The 21,748-nt window shown below is 37.7% G+C and overlaps 1 protein-coding gene across 27 annotated transcripts in view; it reads right to left on the reverse strand.

The window, feature by feature from the left end:
* TBC1D5 (TBC1 domain family member 5) overlaps nt 1-21,748 on the reverse strand; it is a 315,378-nt gene that overhangs the window by 108,579 nt on the left and 185,051 nt on the right. For 24 of the 27 annotated variants that reach the window (XM_065051507.1, XM_065051503.1, XM_065051508.1 and 21 more), the window contains 4 exons: nt 20,344-20,432; nt 18,798-18,848; nt 18,640-18,709; nt 13,521-13,693 (listed from right to left, as the gene is read on the reverse strand). In XM_065051507.1, the coding sequence (XP_064907579.1) occupies nt 13,521-13,693; nt 18,640-18,709; nt 18,798-18,848; nt 20,344-20,432 (383 nt within the window). The remainder of the gene's footprint in view (nt 1-13,520; nt 13,694-18,639; nt 18,710-18,797; nt 18,849-20,343; nt 20,433-21,748) is intronic. The other 3 variants (XM_065051514.1, XM_065051513.1, XM_065051512.1) reach the window with 1 other exon arrangement.

Raw genomic sequence — 21,748 nt, forward strand, 5'->3', positions numbered from 1 at the left:
TGGCCTCAAGTTGTGCCATGGGAGGTTTAGATTGGATATTAGGATAAAATTCTTCACAGATAGGGTTGGCAGGCATTGGAACAGGCTGCCCAGGGAAGTGGTGGAGTCACCATCCCCAGAGGTGTTTAAAAGGTGTTTAGACCAGGTTCTTAGGGTTTAGTGCTAGAGCTAGGTTATTTTAAGGTTTGACTTGATGATCCTGAGAGTCTCTTCTAACTGAAATGATTTTATGATAATCTGAGTATGTGATATACATCTCTGATGAATCACCTGGCTGTGCTGATACGCTTCTGCAGCGCCATGAGTAGCTGCTGAAATGACGCTAGTTGTCTGCAAAACGAAGGAGAAAAGCGTGTTTCGCCAGGTAGGGATGTGGTGGATAAATAAGGGCCTTTCCGCTCTTCACCATTTTCTTTCTGCAGAACATCTGAGCAGGGGCAAGGGGAATGGGCGAAGCCATCAAAGCAGGTGAAGGAGGAACACGGCAGGTGAAACTGCACAAGGCAGGAAGCCACCCAGCGCCCTGCAGCACAGAATAATAGTTGTTCTTGTCCGAAACACCTCAGCTTACAGCCGTGCCAAGTGCAGAAGGCAGAAGCCACAGTCGGCTGCTCGCAGGAGCGTCGCCACCCGGCACCTGCTCTGTCTCCATTTTATGTCCGGAGCCCAAGTGGCTTCTGCAGTCAAAAAAGCTCTTTTGAGAGGGAGTTGCGAGGTGTTTGTTCCAATTAAAAAAAAAATAAATTAAAAAAATGGTTTGCTTAAAACTCCGCAGTTCCTAATTTCTCAAACCAGGTGACTTTTATCCCTCTGTCTGGAGTCAACCAGAGGACCCCATTTTGCAGCCACGAGCGTCAAATAACCTGTTTATTACTGACTGCGGCAAAGGATCACTGTCTCTACTATTTCCTAGTTTTTCCTACGGCGCATTACACGCCCTATTTTAAAAACATTTTCCCTTTAGGAACAGCTCAGAGCCCAGAGGAGCCGCCATTGGGGCCGGGTTCCTTTAACGCGGTGGCCGGGCCGGTGTCGCCGCCGCCGTTTCCTTGGAAACCGCTGGCACGCCATGCGGGGGGCGGGGCTGCGCGGGGGGCGGGGCTGCGCGGGGGGCGGGGCTGCGCGGGGGGCGGGGCTGTGCCGGGATTCCCGCGGTGGCTGCAAAAGCATCGGGACCCAGGTTCAAATCCCCCTTATCCACATGGAAAAGGAGGCATCCGTGGACCCTCCAGCAACGTGTTTTTCATGCGTTTACTGAATTTCCATCTTGATCAAACCCTCATAAGAATAAGCAATAATCTCACCGCGAATCCCACACCGCTGTGACCTACTTCTACACCGAGACACTTTTAATGGTGAGCACAGAGAAGCATCTCTCTTGGATCCAACTACAGATGGGCCAGGCAGCAGTGAGGAATAAACAATGTTACAGCTGGAAAAACATCTTATTGAAGATGAAGACTTAGTTATAGTTGAGATATAGTGCAAACATGAAATACTCCAAGTTTCCCCCAGAAGAACTACTTCAAGTAAGATTTAAATCAATGCCACCCACGGGGATTCACACAAAGATAGCCAAGTGGAAGCACTGAAGAAGTAAATTATTTTATCCGAGAAGGAAATATTAAAGGAAGGCAATTCTCTAAGTGCCACAATTATTACAATATGCTAAACAAATATCTTTGCATTTGTAGTAAATACATATACATTGATATGCTCTGAATTAATGGTCAATTTAACACGCAGGCTAAATTTTACGCAAAACAAGATCCTTAATTCACTTGGGTTAATAAACATAAAATTCTGATAATTACAGATACAATAATGTCATATGAGCACTTTAAACATATGCTGTGGGAATTAAATCCTGGCTATTCCTGCCCACTGAGGACCAGTTTTTAATCTTCGATGCATGATATGTAGTAATGGATTTTACGAGTTGACTTTTTTAAATTTGATGATCAGGTTAATGAAATTTATAATGATATTTTTCACACCAAGTTCAAAATAGTAGTTAACTCCTTGGCAGAGGAATTCAGTTTGGACATATAATGGATGTACCAGCCACTGCTAGTGTGAAAGGATTAATCATCATTTTAGACTTTCATTAAATTAGATAAAATGGGATAGGCATGAATCAGAATATATAACAATTAATCACTGGACTTTATTGAGTCTTTTAAAAATCTTATTTGCTCCTGAGTTGATAACTAATCTAGGCCATTCTGTACCAGTTTGACAAACTCTCCAGATAATGACTGTGACTAGAACATTAATAATATTGTCATTTAACAACAAAATATTTATTCTATATTAAAAAAAATATATATATATATATATATATACATATTTAAGATTTGCAGATGCTAAAGGGTCTTGGTCAACCCAAAACCTTGTAATTCAGCTCATTCTTGGCTATTGAAATCTTTTGCCTTTATATATTTGCTTGGTTTTTGAAATTTACATACTGGATACACTGATGTGTAGAGTTGACCAAAGTTTTTGTTATACGCAACCAGCATTTAATGTAAATTGTTACAGCTATACACACTGGAATTGCCAGAAAATAAAAATTACTAAACTTTTGAAGTTTATTTATTGATCACTGAGAACCACCCCAGTTAAATTACCATAAACCTCAACATCACAACAACTACTAATCCAGCTAATAGGAATTAAGGGAGATGGAAGATACATAATAAGCATCTGGGGGATATGGAATTTATCCCATGAGTGTAGTAAAGAGCTCATAATTTAAGAGTGCCAAAACCCAAGTGCATCATGAAGGTCTTTCCTCACAAGTGACATTAATTGCATATCCCACAGATGCTTATTACATATTCTATTTATACCTCCAAGAAGAAAAATATTCGTTTAAAGTTTAAAGGTTTAGTACTGCTTAAACACAATGTAACACAGCTGTCTCATGATGTCACAGGGAATATCAAAGGCTGCAGCACAGAGTCATAATGTAAGAAATAGTTTAGACAGAAGATAAATCAGGAGACGCATTTCAGTGGCAGAGTCCCAGAGCTCAGGCATACAGTGAAGCAGGATGTATAACTAAGTACTTTGGTTGGACATGGGATTATACCATTAAAAAGGTTTTTTCAATTACAATTATTGAAATAAGGATAAGAGGAATTAAATTGATTTCAATTCTTTCAAACAATTTTTCAATACACAGAATATCTCAAACCATTAATACTAACACATGAATTAGCTGAGGTGAAAGATGCCATTATCATTTTTACCGTTCAGTCTATACAAATATAAATGTGCAATCATTCACTTTTCTAGATATAAAGCAGAATGGCATGTTGCAAACTTTCTGTGGGAATTACTTCTTTTCTTCTATTGCCTGATTACTCTTATGCTATTTCTCTCATTGATAAGTAAGACAATGGGGAGAATTCCTTGATTCAAGATGTCTCATACACTTACAGTTCACTATATTTGCACTATTAAAAAAAAAGCCAAACCTGATAGTGCTGATTTTGCATGCCGTTCCCACGTGTACTTGTTAGGAGCAACCGAATAAACCAGAAGGCCCAAGCTCAAACTCCAGCAGAACACACAACATTTATTGATGTAAGTTGTAAAAAACTAAGGACCGTGTTTAGATGCTGTCTGGAATTTTGATTTAAGCAGTGTAGTGATATTTAATAACACGCAACGTATTACATAGTTCTTCTGCTGCTACATTGCACACTTGGGTATGTGTATAGATTTATCCAAAGTATCAAAATATTTTTTACAAACTTCTCTACTTCTGTTAATAAAAACCTGGTAGCATTATTGGTAGGAGTAATAGCAATCTGAAGCAGGGGGTGTTTCTTTATATTGTATCTTATTACATTATAATATGAACTTAAAACACAGAAAATATGAAATTTCTTTTCTCTCTCTCCTTTCTCAAGACCAAGAGCAAAATAAAACATACTGCTTGTGTGGCATTCAAAGATCACTGTACTGAACACTTTTTCAAACTTGAAAGACAAACATAGAGAAAGCCTGCTAACATGGTATGGTCCTAATTTCAAATAAGGTGATAAGAAATACAGAAGATCATTAAAAATTACAGAAGCCAGTGTAAAAGTCTATGAAAAGAGATGCTCTCTTGTGGACTTCCCAAGCTGATATTATACTGGGTGATGCCATTTTGAATCTCTGAAATTTGGGAAAAATCATTGCCCTGTTGTCAATACATTCACAATTGAATAACAAGGTCTAGGTGCATCCACTGCCTTCTTTCCTTACAAACAGTGCTACCTGAAAATTCAAGGATGTCACAACAGCAGTTTATACCAAGCTGCGAATGGCATGTTAAGAGTGTTTTCAGAGGGAGAAAACAGAAGAGCAGCACCCCTGGCTTTCTGCAAGAATTCAGGTGTGCCTCATTCATTGATCTCAAAACATGTATTTGAAATGAGCTCCTACTCCTGTCTGCTTTTGTTCTTTTTCACTACGCAATTCTCTTTTGCCGTGCTGTGCACAGATTTTTTCTTCTTGCCAAAATGTGTGGGGGCTTTACACTAAGTTACATAACTTAACCCTTTAGAGCCTTGTGCTATTGCCTTCAGTAAGAGGGGTGATGAAATATTGTCACTATTTTCACAGTACTATTTTGGTAAAATAATTCTATTTTTAGAAATATTTCTCAAAACTAATTTCTCATTCTTCACCTAGACTAAAATACTGTGAATTCATACAATATGCAAAAGTTAGACAAAACTGTGCACCCTAATTAACAGCACTACTCTTGAGCAACCTATTCCTGTGACCTGTGTTAATGGATTTTATTTTTCAGATATGGCTGGCTTGCTTTAATATTTCATAGGATACTTTTAAAAATTCTTGCTTAAAACCACATCAGAACCAGAAAAGATACTCAAGGAATGACCTATTTGGAAGAAGATTTTTTTTTATTGCTCAAGCTTCTACAAGTCTAGCGAGATACTGGAAGGAGGTTCACAAAGTCATGGAGAACTACTATCCAGCTTACCCATTTTAAAAGTTAGGACAGTCAGTTGTATTAGTTTCAGGGCAAGACCTTCTGCTGTTGCATGTGCTTCCAACTCAAGAACTCCCAATAGAACAGCTGTCAGAGAAGACTCAAAAGACATAATCAGAATTATATAGGTTGTCTCCTGAATTCCACGCCTTGGTGGCTTTTTTTTCCCCCTCCAAACCCCTCACCTCAGTCTGTACCATTTGGTTGGACAGAAGGGGGAGAGAGCACTGTCCAGCGGGGTGGAAATGGGTATATCCAAGAACTATGCTCATTATTTGAAGTGCAAACAAGCATTGAACCGACTTGACCACCTGGTCAACTCTTACTTTTGTGGGGAGAAAAAGCAAGCACTCTTCCCAGTGCTGACACTGAATCGCCTTTCATTTTCCAGATTAGCTGCATTCCATTGCACAACCAGGCACCTCTAGAGAAAATGCAGACAGAATTCCTACAGAATTACTATTTCACTAATTTCAACAATATTTTCGTCGGGGATTAATTGTGGTTTCAGGATATAATTTTCTGCTAAAACTAAGGACTCAGATGAAAACAGCCCCGAAGAACTAGGTGATTAGTATGTTGTCCTAGGCTGAGGGAGACTCAGACTGAAGACTGTGCTATCCCTGAAGCTGATATCCCACACCCTAAAGCAGTTCATTTTGTTTCTTTCTTGAACACAATTCCCTGTCATTCTTCTCCCCACCCATGAAATCCAAACAGGTCTAGTTTATTCTGACATGGAATAACAATGAAATATTAAAAACTTTGAGTTTTTTATGAAACTTAATTCCTGTGATTCCAGCAGGCCTACATCGTGCATTTAAGTATTTCATGCTCATTTGTTTAAATATTTCAAACAAAATTCTCTTATCCGTACTACCCACTTGATTTCAGTTATATTTAAAGATGACAGTATAATTTTTACAAGTTAGTCACTAAAATGTGTTTACTGGTTTACTGGCTTCTCTTTGGGTGGTATTGTTTAAGTGTATCGGGATGATGCAAAACAACCAAAAGATTCTCAGGGTTTAGCAGTCTTCAGATTATCTTTGGGTATTGGATTTTATCTTAAGGATTCATGACAGGATGATCTGTCCCTGCTGGATGGTTACACATCATTCTATCCGTTACTTTATTATCATCCCCAAAGGTATGTTTTCACAGGAAAATAAAGGGCATGCTCGGAATGTATGTCTGCACATACTAAATTGATTCAGATAGACCAGGCAAGACTAAGTACTGAGGAAGAAGCACTGGATAACCAGAAAACGAATTATCCACAGACTTGGATTCTATGGGGAAATGCTTTGTTTGCTATCAAGTGCTTAAGTCCCAAGTGTTGTATTTTGCTTGCTAATATCACGTTAACATGTGCATGTTAGCACAGTTTCATTTTTTAGGCATATCCTGAGACAGATGCTTTCTCCAACAACTGCTTGACCTACCTATCGACTTTTCTGAACCAATTTCCAACATGAATTTTCTAGACTAAGTTCTGTGTAGTTGAAAGAAACAAAATGATGCACGAAGTTAAACAGTACTGGTTAACATGAACAGCTGATGTGATTTAAGTATAAAGAAAGCAATGGAGAAGTAAGTATTTGATCTAAGGCACCTTAAATCCCTTACATTTTTCAGCTTTTATAGTCAATAGCTACTGGCTACAAAAGTAAAACAAACAAACAAAAAACAAAAGACAACAAACCAAACACAAACCAACCAACCAAAACTTCCAAGACAAACATAAAGCCCCCCAAAACAAACCAACCAAACCACAAAAAAACCCCAAACCAACAAAGACAGCCTTTCAAACACGTTTATATTCCTAGTAAACTCATCACAGGTTTCAGAAGATAATTTGTTCTATTCAAATCCACTGGCCTCTAACCCTACTTATGTTTAATTCCACCAGATGTGGGGTTTTTTTAAGGGTATGTGACAAAAGTCAAAATGGAAGCTTTCTTGCTTGTTTCTTTCCCAGATAAAGATAATTCCCTGTACTTCATATGGGAAGCACATCACCTGCATCAAGGAACAACATAATGACAAATCTGCATTCCATCCTCACAGCCATCCAGTACTACTCATTATCATCTCAGCACATAATTATGCGGCAGGAGAGTAAAACTCAGATGAACACTTTTGACACCTCAACCAATCCTTCATTCTGTTTATAGAGTGGGCTTTTACATTATGTCTATGTTAAAGTCTTAAGTCTAAGATAAGACTAAAATACTATTTGTGACAGTCAGGAAAAAGGATAAAATTGGAAGTTCAGCATACTATAATTTTCAGCCTAATACACAACAAGCAGCAAGCACAAAATGAAATATACATTTTTTCAATCAATGAACCAGAAAGCTTTTTGGAGAAACTCAATAATGAGCAACAGATATCTATCATTTAAGAACACAAAAGGGTGAGTAGCCTCGCTTCAAAACAGAAGAAAAGCAGCTTCTGGAGCTAAGCAGGATTTCCTTGCTGCCTGAAAATGAGATACCTGAAGCACCCTGATGCTTCAAGAAACGTCCACATTTATTTGCACAGAGCAAATCCTTTGAGTTAGTAAACCATCGCAATACAACTGGGATGTCAACAGCAGGTGAGGCAATCCCCCTCTCCAGCAAAACATATTGTAGCTTTCTAAATTAGCTTCAGATGCGTTTTCTTCTGTCACCTAACTTTGAACTTACTGGTTCCTTCCCACAATACTTTTTTCACTATGCAAGACAGAACTCGCGGTAAAGTCTTGAGTTGTCTGAGTCAGCCCCCAAAAGCTTTATGTAAAAATCCAGCAGCCTGTTATCTCAATTTCTGGGAGCAACAGTGGATCACAACCTTTCTTAGAAAGGCCTGTTCATCTAGCATTAAATCCTTAGCAAGCCCTCTACTGACAGAGAAGCTAGGATTTATATTCCATTAAAATGTGCTTTATATGTAATGTTTTGTTTCAGTCAAACAGAAAATAATTACTGGAAATCAAAAGCAATATCAGCTACTAAGTTCAGGATTAGTTTGGTCCTGGACATTCAAATGAGAATTATTACTTTGTTTAGAAAGACTTCGTATTTGCTTTGTCTTCGCACTTGCCAGATTCTCCTTTACTTTACTAGCAAGACCAGATTTTGGTGGTTCTCCTACTACATCCACAATAGTTCAAAGTTGCTTTCATTGTAATTGCTGTCCAATTAATTTATGTCACTGGATTAAAAACTACAGAGGAACTGTAATTGGTTTGGAACAATTATTTCTCTCATTTTTTTTTTTGGTGAAGTGTGAGAATCCAAAATAAACCCAGGCATCCTAGATGATCTGTAAAGCTCTCCTTAGGAAAACTGATCTTTGATCTTTTTCTAGAGATCCTGAAGATTTCTTATTCTGATGACTGGTGGGACTTTTTATTTTCTTTTTTTTTTTTTCCCTGGATACAATGATTATGATTTATGTTCCTTCACTGCACAGGCAAAATCCTTTATATTCTCCCTCCAGAGACCAATGTGCTTACGGAAAAGAATACCGCCTGGTACCATAATGGCATGGGAGAGAAACTAAAACAGGTGGATGCCTCACAGCACTGCTCATAGCAAACCAGCTAAGAATAGTAATAGTGGAGCAGCACATCTGCTGTTGACTTTGCTGTCACATAACCTTTCTAATGCTAGTTTCCAAGCTACACTCATGCCTAGTTACCTTGTAACTTGGTTTCCAGCCTTCTCTTAATTTTATTTTTTCCTTTGCTTCATAAGATAGGCTTCTTCCTGAAGTATAATGGTGGTGTCAGCCTAAAGGGCTGAAACCACATCTTGAGCTGCAGTAGGCAGTCTGTCTGTCTGATTGATCATCACAGAGCAGGGTGGCAGCGGGAGGCAAAGTCATCGGCACTGGATGTTCTAAGAAGGCCTTTTTTTTTGTACCAAGATTAAGCTGTCATGAAATATTTACGCTCACTTCTGCATGCACTTTATTGTCTGTTGGGTATGTGCTTAAGAGGAGTTTGCTTAACCAATGTAATATCGCCATCACTGTTAAGATGCAGAAGCTAGTGAGTTTATGCCAACAGTTCATATTTGTTCTTAAATAAAGCTTTTTACACTTATGCCTTGTCATTTTCTTTGTATGCAGTGTTTCTATACAACCGTATCATATATATTTACATGATCTGGCTGTACTTATTGCATGCAGTTCTATGAGAATTTCATTTGATCCAAGATAATTCACTTTGAAACCCCCACTACACAACATAAAGTAGAAATAATAATCATATTATGTGGGACTTTTCAAATTGATTCATCTTTCCAATGAAATGTAAAAGAAGTCCTCTACTAAAAATTACTAGAAATGGAAGAAAATGTCTTCAAATACAGTTATATGAAGACTATCCTCAAACTTTGTCCCTTCTCAAGCTGAGAGCACGACCTGCTTAATTTGCCACTGCAAACACTTGGCCAGCGCAGAAGCTGCAGAGTGGTTCTGCAATAATTATTTTGTACTTTAACATGAATTAGATGTAAGGGTCAAAGAAATTAACACTAGAATACCATTTAACCTAGGACATTAATCATTGTTAACTCATCTAATTTTACAATTAAACTGCATATTCAATCTGTCAGCCCTTCAGACTATCCAATCTTTTTGTTCAATCTGAACATTTTTTTGTTTTTATTTAGAGAAAAGTTTATTATCAGGAAGCATGTCACTGAACTGTTGATGTAATCAATTCCAATTTATTTTCAAACCTTTCTTCTGCTTTACTTTACAAACTACAAAATGAGGCATGATTAGGCAACTATGATAGTTTGGTTAGACCATACACAATTTCCAGTACTACCAAGAATGTGAAAAAATGTTATTCTGCAAAACATGATTTTAGGGTCTAAAACCAAGCTAGAGACGTGGCAAATAAAGAAGACTGAAGAATGATAAGGCACAAAGCTTTATTGCTGGTTTCATTTTGGGTGACACTGATAGCAGCTGAATAATTATCACAGGGGCACGCAGCAGCTGACCGCAAGTCAATGAATGAGCCGTCTCACAAAATTTCCAGCTACAGAAATTCCAGTGCTAAAGCTGCTACTGTATATGACACCAACTTGAATGATCAGAGCACAGAAGTGTGGCATAGCCAGGACCCTAGTATATGTACACCTATATATATATATGCACCCATATGTATATACACACACTTATGTATACCCTGCTATAACTAACAGGGTTCTCTTTCTGATCAGCAATGAAATGAGACAGCCATGTAACTGAAGTCTGTTCACTGATGCACTCCAGAAGATAAATATATCCGCTCACTTGAGCTAAAACTTCACAAAATGTAAACTACCCAGAGAAAAAGATTTCTTGTGAACTTGCAGCACCTCCAGTGTGCAGCCTGGCAGACCAAGCTAATGACACCACGGTTTGCAGAGGACTAACCGATGAAGAAAAAATATATGTTTTTTTTCCCACTGATAGGACAAGGGGTAATGGGTACAAACTGGAACACAAAAGGTTCCACTTAAATTTGAGAAGAAACTTCTTCTCAGTGAGGGTGACAGACACTGGAACGGGCTGCCCAGGGAGGTTGTGGAGTCTCCTACTCTGGAGGCATTCAAGACCTGCCTGGACGCCTTCCTGTGTAACCTCATCTAGGTGTTCCTGCTCCAGCAGGGGAATTGGACTAGACGATCTTTTGAGGTCCCTTCCAATCCTCCCCTAACATTCTGTGATATGATAATTACTATAATGAGTACGCTTTTTCACAAAGCCAGTATGCAACCTTTGCACCACTGGACAGCAATCAAAGAGTCGTATCACACGTACTGAAATGCCTGTTAAAGTTGGTCTTGTAAGCAGGCAAGCATAATTTCAGGAAGTGTGTAACCACCTGTTATTTTAAAGGACAGTTTCTGAACAAGGAATTGTACAACAGACCACGGTACCTGCCCTCCCAGCAGAACATGTCTCCCTAATTTTCGAAAAATAAAAGGACTATTTGGAAACATCAAAGGTTGAAATCAACTGTATGAAAAGACAAGGATTGTTTCTACCTTCCCCCAGAAGGTTATAGAAGGATGCAAAGTATAAAATACTATATTTTTATATAAATTAACTGTATAACTCAGGCTATGAAAGACTGCCATTAAATGCCAGTCTTTCATGTTGACACTTTTCACCAAGAATGCCACAATATGTTTTGAGGAAAGTTTCCAGTCTTCCTTCTAGCATTTTTATGCTTTTTGAGTGATAACACAAAAATTTGTATGCTTTTTGACTGATGGCTGTCAGGTAAGTATTTATTGTTGGCAAATCCAACAAACTTCAGCAAAACAATAAACTTCAGCAAAAAGCTCACATGAATTCTGCACTTGGGTTAGGTTTAGCAATTATTAATAACCTATTACGTTAAAGAAATGCTGTTTCTAGATCAAGAAATGCTAAATACAGGAAAAGATCCAGCATCTGAGACTGTCAGCTGGCTTGCTACTGGAAATTACTATTCTGAAAAGCTCAGACATCATTAAAGATGAGAATAATACAACACAGTCATGTTCCTTTCCCTTTCTTTTTCTCCTGTCCTCTACATTAAATCAGAAATCAGAGAAGGATATGACCTCACAGGCAACCTACTTTCCTCTTCTGCCAGTGCAGAGTCATTGTCTATGATACTACCCATTTCTGAGAGCTTTTCAAAGCCTGTCTTTAAAATATGCTGATGGTTTTTCCTTTGTTAATTTTGATATATTATTTTACAGTCTAACAGCTCCCTGTTAGTAAGGCTTTCCTGATAGTCAGCCTGAAGCTCTCTCTCATAATTCATTCCCTTAACTGTAAATTTCTTTATTCAGATTCAGTTCTATTTATGCCACACCAGACTGCACTGTTCTTCTGTATAATGTTATAGTTTGAGCTAAAGTCTGATTTTTTTCTTTCAATTATTTCTCTTACTGAGAGGCAAAATCTTATACTGAAGTGAATACTTATAGTACAAATTATTTTTGCCCCAAAATATCTGTCTGCAAATTTCTGAGGTTTATCTTATTTTATTTTCTGTGTGTTTTCATAAGACTGCATAAAAAAGAAACACTGTCTTTTTGTTTTCCTTGAAATTTACACTGCATACTTATTCATTACTACCCCTGAAGTTTATTAGGGATGCTTGCCTTCTCTTTCAGACTAGTGACGATATTAAGAAAATACACAACTCCACACTATGCAAAAAATGCTGTAATAGGACAATGTGTCCTCTTTGTACCTTTAATACCTTGAGTTTACTTGGTTTATTCTCCCTTTCCCTGTAACCCATTGCTATCAAAACTATGTAAATAAGTTTTGTAGAATTACATTTATCTTCCAAATACATGTTATTTGTAAGTCTGGGACTACTACTTCGTCTTAGTTTAACTCTTCTCTATGTCACAGCATTTTTCCATTTTACTATAACATCAAATTAGACTTTAATGTTAAGTATTGCAGTTATGGCCTGACATTTACCTAGTCACCTTTTCCCTCCCTTTTTACTTTTTCTATTGAGTTGTTAAATGTAACTCACAATTACATTTGGAAACTCACACCTAGAAATTAAACCTTTTTTTTTTATTATTTAAGGCAAAGCCAAGCTTAATTTTATATCATTGTAAAAAATGAAAAATAGACCAAATTAAAAGTGTAATTTTTCTGTCACTGCAACTGTACATATGGTTCACCAACTCTTTAAGGAATTCTCAAAATGAGCCAACTGTCTAGAATTCCAGGTGATGAAGGCAAAATTCCTTCTCAAAACCACAGTTAACTCATGGTTCATCCAAGTTCCATGCTCTGTATTGACCCAGATTGACTATGGCAGCCAAACAGGTTTGGATGCAATGCTGTGCAAACACATGGACAAGGCCACATCCAAAGTCTTAACCTGGTCCAAGAAGCACCCCCTGGAACAGGACACAGGATATAAAACCAGCTGAATGGATCTGAGCTAGTTCAATGGAAAAAAGACTACCTGGGCTGACCCGTCACACAGGTACTTTATTATCTCCATGCCTTAGCTTTTAACATGCCCCACCACATCTGTACTACCAGTATCCAAAATCCCATTATTACAATAGGGAAAACTTCACTCATACTGAATTGGTGATAGAAATAAGTAAATAAACCATTCAACACTAATGATTTCCCCTCTGCCCTCTTCTTTGTGTCCTGTTATCCCAGTTCTTTTTATAGCAAAAGCACAGGTAAAACATGTATTTGACTCAGAACGTACTTCATCACTGCACTGGCAGTCTTCATCAAGTTCTCTAACATGTTGCTGAACAGACTTTATCTCTACTGGGAATGCCCCTGTCACAAATATAACCGTGCGGTGTCATTTACTGTAATGCTGCCAATTTAGTAACACCTAACAGATAACAACTACTTCTTTCTATCGTGTTTTCACTAATCTTATATTTAAGGAAAAAAAAAAAAGCCCTAATACAATGAAATAAACCAAGAAGGAATTAAATAATGCTTTGCAAAAACTTACATTCCATAAATCTGTGGAGCAATTTCCAATCGGTTCAGATGCATGTACAGCTCAATATCGTGTTTCTTCAGCAGATGATCCTGAATTTGGTTTACCTTTGCTACAATAGCAATAGATGGGCCCAAGTCCTGTGGCCTTGCAAATGGCATAGGTGTAATCATCACATCTTTCTCCTGCAGACACAAAAAACACAAGATAAAAAGAACATCCCATGAAGCCTTATTGTCTAAAGGGACTGTCTGAAAAGAGATTTGTTTCATTGTAATCATTGGCTTCCAAGTAAACAAATTAATAACCCATTTCTTTTCCAGCAAAAGAGGAATCTCAAGTGTCCACTTCTGTGGAACGTATTGTTAGACTTCTCTTCCTGGGGATTCCAAGGTTGACACTCTCATTCTCCCTGTCAATTTTTACGTGTGTGCTTTACTTTTCATGCTCTGATGAAATGTTGACAGCTTTATTTCAACTTTAGTATCAGCAGTCTGAGTCAGTCCAGAGCAAAGCAGACGAATGGTAACTTAGTAGAGAATATAGGCCCTCAGAGGATAATAGATTGCATACCAAATAGAAAGTAACTTATTTTTGCACAAGCCTTTCTAAACAGGCTTCTCTTGCTCAGAAAAATCTGGTGACTGTACTTCAAAATCCATGCAACTTTAATAAAGCACCAGAAAACCTTTAAAACAAAGAAGAAATAGAACAGAGAGATGAACCTGATGACTAGGTTGGATGTAAAGGTTGTGCAAACCATGTAATGATCTAGAACATGACACACAGCAAGTGAAAATAGAGGAAGGAAACTACTGGAGCATTAGCATCCTTGAACCTGATATTGCTTTAAACATGTTCCTCTTGCAAAAGAGTGAAGTATTATTGAAAAAAAGAGAGAATGCTAGCAAGAAACGCACCAAGTAATGAACTCAGCTGAAGAGGAATCATGTAGGAAGGAGGATGAGAAATAAAAAAAGAACAAGTCAAACCTATGAAGGGAAAACTTAGGAAAAGGGAAACGGAGCTGTCAGGAACAACATTAAAGTTATATAAGAAGGAAAACTGAACAGTAAGAAGAGAAGGTTTCACAATAACTTTGTTGCAATATGTCATCATGGCTCTCTGACCCGAAAGCCCCACTTTAAACAATAGTTATTGTTTTTCTATCCTTTTTCTCAGTATATTGACAGAGAAGCATTATCAAGGTCAAAGGGTTAATACTTTCAGAAGACTTCATTACAGCTTAAACTGCCGAAATTCACGTGGTTCAATACAGTGAAAAGCACATTATTTTTAACATTCAATAATAACGAAAGGGTCTTTTTTTTTTGTTCGATAGACTATCCCGAAGGTTGTTTCCTATGGTTATAGTCCCTCTTCAACCCCGATCTTTCTGTATCAGCATTTTAAGAGGAAGGCAGAGAAGTCCCCATACTTCACAATCATTTACAACATGGTTTAACATTCAAGTGGGCAGTGAATATTTAATAATTTCTACCAAAAAGCCTATTTTTCATGTTGATCTCCTTTGCTTGAAATATTTTTTCTTAATTATTCCATTTCTGCATTGCAGAAAATATTGTATGGTGCTGAGCAGCGATTTAAAGTCAAATGTTTCTGTTTAAAGATCTGATTAATTGTAAATTGTATCTTAAAATCTGCTTAATTGTTGCTTTGCTACAGCAACTGCAGCAAAGGGACTGATCTGTCTATTACAGGGTGGTGTTTTGCCATGCTGTTGTGGTACCAAGACATATTCATTTAACATGCCCTAGCAAATCACTTGACAAAAGCTCCCTCAGACTGTCAAATTAAGCTCACTGAAATGGCATCCTTTCATTCAAAATCTTTTCTGTTCTCCCAATCAGAAATGTAAAATAAAACATCTAGCATCTTAGGGACTAATAGGAAATATTGCTACTTACTTAAATACTGAAGCTCTTCAGAGCTGCAGGTATGTTGGGAAAGGATATTATATTTCTCTTACCTCCTTTTGTCACTATTTTATTGACTTCTTTATTAGCCATTTGGGCAGCCTTCTTTTTACCCTGATTTTTGTTTCTCCATTGTATGGCTATTTCTTATTGTTGTTTCAGACCTATTTCATTATTATGTTAGTAACATGCTAGAATGCAAAATACTAAAAAAGCGTATCCACTAATCTCCTTCCAATCTATACAGAAAAACATATTGCCTTAATGTTACATGCCAGCCTGTAGAAATTTTTGCATAAACTTATTAATTTATCTTTGAAACTAATCATAGAAGTCTGTAACTGCACGTATTCATAGACTGTGCATGTTCCATCATTTGGCACATATCTGAGGTACAGACTTTATTCTGGTTTATCCAAGTTGAGTTTAACTTCAGCTTGATACCACTGCAATCACGCTGATGACTCAAAAGAGCTGCATTTTTAAGCTTTTCTTCATTATAAGCATACATTCTCATATGGAAATCTCAATATTAGAATCTTTCTACTTAGTCAAACTTGTAATATGAGAAGACTAGCTAGTTACCCAGAGTTATCTTTACATAATTAGTCATCTGTGGGCTTAAAGCCATCTTTACAAAGTTAGAAGACAGACCCTTAAACACCAGCTCAAGCGTCAAAAGATTCTGAATATCAAAACCAATGCAAGCTTCCTTTTACGGAGCAGTGCCAAAACTGGAGTTATTTGTCACTTGCAGCATTTGTACACCTTGGCATAATGCAGCACTGACACATTGCTGACTGTCAGACTGACTGACTATCAACATGGCCAAGTGCATCAAGTAATACATGCTGGCTTACCATTTTTAAAAACATGAGATAAGTAAATGGTATCCATCAAAATACAGTTCATCGGCATCTCAGAAATTAGCCCTATTAACAGAAATCTTCAAAGCATGACAGAATCTGTGGGGACAGCAGTTGCAATCAATAATCAGTGCCTTGACTGTCCATGCCTCCTGGTTTGGTGCACTCCACCAGGAAGTCCTGTGGATGACTACAGTGCACATAATACGCCTGTTGTCTCCTGTCATGCAATTTGGTTGAGAAAATGACACCACATTTAGTCTGTTGAAATTGCTCCAAAAAAATCACGTCAGCTAGTGTGAAAGAAACTGCCTGAACAGAAAGATGCTCAAATCGACTAATATATCCAGACCGCCAAAATGCTTAATTAGAAATTACTCACAGTGCCTGTGCCTAAAGCACAGAAGCCAAGTGGACAACATGACACTGTGCCCCTGCCCATATTCACTATATATTAAGTTGCCACATGAGACAAAACACTCACTTTCTTTTTGTGGGCTTCTATTAATAAGTCATTTGAGTGTATGGGTTTAGTCATGTACTGCTAACACGAAATATAAATGATGAGTCCCAAAGGGATGCGGTTCACAATAAAAAGATGAAAAGAGGGACAGGTCAGAGATGTGCTATTTACAGAAGAGTATCAGGTTCACCTCTAAGAACAGTATAATATGGATATCAGTGAAATGCAGCTGAAAAATCCAGATCAAGTATTAGGAACCAAATCCTGCCACAAAACTTTACCTACCACAACACGAACTGGAATGGCTGGCAGTCGATACTAATACAATTTATACATTCATGCATTTAGGAAACAAATGCCACAGCAGTAAAGAGAGGCTAGGACATAGTACAAGTATAAACCGTGGACAGATTTCTCTCATTAACCACTAGGGAATGGAGTAGCTGGAGAAGCTCCTCTAATGGCAATTGGGAATAATGGAACCAACTGTTAGAGGCTATAAAATGTAACATGTCTCTCAGAGCACAAACTTTCATTGCTGCCTTTGTGAAGATTCAGACTTTATTATGTAGCCAACCCTCAAAGTCATGATCGTAAAAGGCATACGTACAAGAAAGGATTATTAAAGATTATACATGTTTGCAAAGAACAAGAACAAACAACTAGATATTAATCCATGCGCTTTGCATTGTTAATTTTTTATGCCATGAAAGGACTGGAAAGGGCAATGTAAACTTTCACCTTCTACCCAAGCACTGTAAAACTGTAAGCAGACCTAGTTATTTCCCAGAATAAAATTCAGCCTCAGACTTTACCACCTCCGCCACAGAAATTGGAACAAATACATTTGGATACAATGAATTCTTAAAAGCCACGCTCAGAGAAACATGTCTCACAGTTTTGTTGTTGGAATAAAAGTGACTGTGTAATAAGTTCATAAAATTTGTATCTCATATGCTTTATCCTTAGTTATTGAGAATTATGTAAAAATCCAATTCCAAATAGTAATTTACAACAGTAGATATCTTAGGTCAAGATATCGATGCTTCATGTCTAATAAAATATAGGCACAGATACCTCTAAACATTTGAAGAGAAGCTTTTATGTGAGTCTTGGACTAATATTTTGTTAACTCTAGATTCCCCATGGTCTTTGTGAAAAATGCTGAAGTGAACCAAGCTGGAACTAAGTTTGGAGGACAACTCAGGATATGATACACTGGAAGTCTTGGCAATGCCTGTAATACAACTACATTTTGCTAGAGCCTTCTACATACAATCCATCACACAAATCATTTTTCAGAATTAAAAGAAGAGCTATGTAAACAGGGAAAGAGACAGCAAAAAAGTATTCAAAGGAAATCTTGAGCAATTGCCTGAGGCAAAATGGACAGAGGGAACTATCCTTCATGCCATGCATGACAAACGCCTACCGGCAAGGCCTAGATGTTCCCTAGATGGTCCCTGCAAAGAATCAACATACTAAATACAGTGGCATCTGTATAGCTACACAGGAGATCTAAGGAGGGACAGACAGTCCCCCTGTTTGAATACCTGAGGTTAAGAAGATAAAAAACGAAGGAAATGTAATGATGAAATCAGAGAAAGACACATCCTGACCTGTGATGGACAGACAATCTGTGACCAAAGTTTTGCTTTCACAGCAAACTGTTTATATTGTAAACAGTTTAAACCAATGTAAGTCTCAATATGTTAAACACTGCTTGTATGTATTTATTTACCATGACATTTACACAGGTTTGGGCACACAGATGTGCCTATGACTGACCTTTTGAATGCTGCACAAGAACATCACTCATACATAGGAGAATCTGTGTTTGCACAACACTTTAGAGCAATATTTACCTTCTGACTGTCATGTTCAAAAGTTGAAAACCAATGTTCTGCAGTTTTCATAAGACGTGTGAACATTGCACTGAAGGGGAAAAACCCAGAAACTTGGTGTTAAATAATGTATTACAAATAAAAGCAAATTAAATGTAAAGGAAGTTGTTAAAACTTACTAGGCATCATGTTCCAGATATTCAGGATTCAAAAGAACTTTCATTTCCTCGCTGAAAAAAGCAACAGTGAACAATCCAAATGTGAATGTTTATTCTTGGTCAGCGTTCTGCATGTACTATTATGTATTTATAAGCCAACTTTCATATAAAGTGCAAATGAGAAAACTAGCCTTTTTAATTAGAAAGAGCAACTCCATTGAACAAATGAAGTCTTTCCTTTTTATAAAGATCAAAACCAAATTAGCTGCCTTGTCTGCACTACAATGAAGTAACCATCTAATTATTCCAAATAACAAATTACTGAATGTCACAATGTATTATTTGAATATGCTTGATCTAGAATAATTGATTGCTGCACAATCTATCACTGTTTGTCCCAAACAAAAAAAAAAATGGTTACTGGTCAAATACGCAGTATCAAAACATTAATTTATTTTGTTTTAATAGTCTGTATTTTTATTGTACTTTAACAGCAATTAATCAGTGACAGCACCTCTTTTCCATCTACTTTGCTGCTTAGCTCTACTTTTTCAGCAGGGATGGAACAGAATGCTGTGCATAACACATGGTTATTTTAAGTTACTTAGCACTGAAGAGCGTCTTCTAGGTAATTTCAGGATATCTAAGGACTGACATTGAATAAAAACACACACTTGTAAATCATCTCCATCCTTACGCTTAGCTGCCTTTAGACAATCAACACTGAGGAGTGCTAACAGAGGTTATATTATACAGTACATATAATGAAATTGTCTTATTCACTACTGGACTCTAAAAGAGAGTGTTAAAAGACGAATCAAATGACCTAAATACTGTAAGTTATACCAGAAGGCAACTATTTCATTTCCTCCCTCTCCCCCCAAAAAAGCTTTACATATAGGGCAAGAAAAAAAGCATCTGAATTTGGCTGACAGACAGTCATGTGGGATGTAATATTTTATACATATGTATGTGACTACATGCACACACACAGACAGTGTGAGTGAAATGGAGAATCAATAGCTAAACCTAATATTACTACCAAGTCAAAAGATAGTCGGATATTGCAGCCGCAACACTGCAGGTAATGAAAGAAACACCAATCACAACAATTTGTCTGCGCTGATTGTTTTTTCTCTTTTAAGATATGAGGAAGGAGAGTTGGTAATGTGTCTGTTCAATGACTGTAATTCTCTAATCTGCCTCCTCTCTGCAATGACAAAACCTAAACCATTTCTGGCAACAAGAATGAGGTGCAAGAGTAGGCATGTAAGCTTTTTGATTACGGTTTTCCTTTGGGTTTATTGTCTAGCCTATTTTCATCAGCTAATACCTGTAAAGTGGCCAACGCCTGCACTTTTAATCCCCTTTCAGAAGCTGTGGTAGGGAAGATGATATAAGGACATTCCCGTAACAGCATAAGGACACAAGCATTTCTGATATCAATTTATCAATTATAAACAAATAATTAAGTAATGCTCACTTTTAAGTTCTAACCTAGCCAACTTCATTAATTTTTTTAAGATGGTGGATTTTTAATAGCATACCAATAAAACACAATGCTTGCCTTGGTTGTGCAGCTTCACTGGCATGTGAAAATGCCTGGTGGTCACAATGCAGGATAAAGACAATGGGAGCTAAAAGTTCATGCATACCCTAAACATAAAAGAAGCAAAAGCAGAGTAAGATTTTCCAGTCATACAATAGTTCATAATACATAGCAACAGGCAGCCAGCCGTAATAGGTGCAGACTAAATAAAAGCAGGGACATTTATATTCTTAACAGAACAGTTTCATAATCAATGGCTTTTATCTGAAATTCTGATTAAATCCAAATGTTTATTCTTCTATAACATACAGAAACAAGTTATTCTTCCTTTTTCTAACACAACAGACAACAAATTGGCAATGGTAGTCAACCCTGCACCTGGCAGTTTACTCCAAGATCTGTGTTCATAAATATGAATTTTATTTATGATAATTACAATCATGATCCACAGTACAAAGATCTGCAATAGGGACAAATTGCAAAATTTACTATTATTTTTTATTTGATAATGTTCCAAAACCAGCATAGCAGTAGCCTTTAGAGGAGACAAGGGCAGCTATTTGAGAAATGAGAAAATGAAACTTACGTTCCTATAGACAAAAGAAATAGGGTTTTTTTTTTGATATTCCTTTTTTTTTTTTTCGAAAGCCATTATGTCAATATTCAAAATAAAGTCATTATAACACAGTGCATAGGAGACCTGGTACTGTTCCATTACAAACTACTACTTATATATACAAACTATATTAAGATAAAGAAAAACAGAGAAACATGCAGGATGGGAAGAGAAAAAATTGGTGGACAGTTGAGGACTTAGGCCAGCACTAGCAGCAGGGCTGGGCCACCCAGGCCAGCCATCGATGCTTGTAGCCAGAGCTCACCAGCAACAGAACAGGAGTCTTGATTTGCTTTGATTCACCTGGGGCTTGTCAATTTGTTATCAGAAGCAACCGCTTCAGGAAAAAAGCAATCCTGTTGGCAAGTGGCAAGGCACTGCCAGGTAAAACTACAGCATGCAGAATGGAACTTCATCTTCAGCAGATGTTCAGCCCTTTCGCTCAGAATAGATCAGGAAAAAGGAGGATTTGGGGTATCATAACTGGGGAATTTGGTTATGCGAGGGGGAACTGGGCTCCCAGTGGTGGACTAAGATGGCAAGTAGGAACTACGCAAGCTACAGGCTGGGGTGGGGGTCAGCCAGGAAAAAGTGAGCCCTTCAGTGATGGAAGGGATGCGAGATGAAGGCTTGAGACCTGTCTGGCTGCTGCTGGATACAGGGATCACTTCAAGGGGATGGAACTCCTGATCTCAGCCCCAAACCTCCAACTACACCTGGGACTTGGTGCCAGGTGCCCAGGCTACCCGGGTGGGTCTTGCTCCAGGTGGAGTCCTTGTCCCAGCTGTGGGATGATGTGTGGGCTGC

This window comes from Columba livia, chromosome 2 (assembly GCF_036013475.1).
Source record: "Columba livia isolate bColLiv1 breed racing homer chromosome 2, bColLiv1.pat.W.v2, whole genome shotgun sequence".
Taxonomy (NCBI): Eukaryota; Metazoa; Chordata; class Aves; order Columbiformes; family Columbidae; genus Columba; species Columba livia.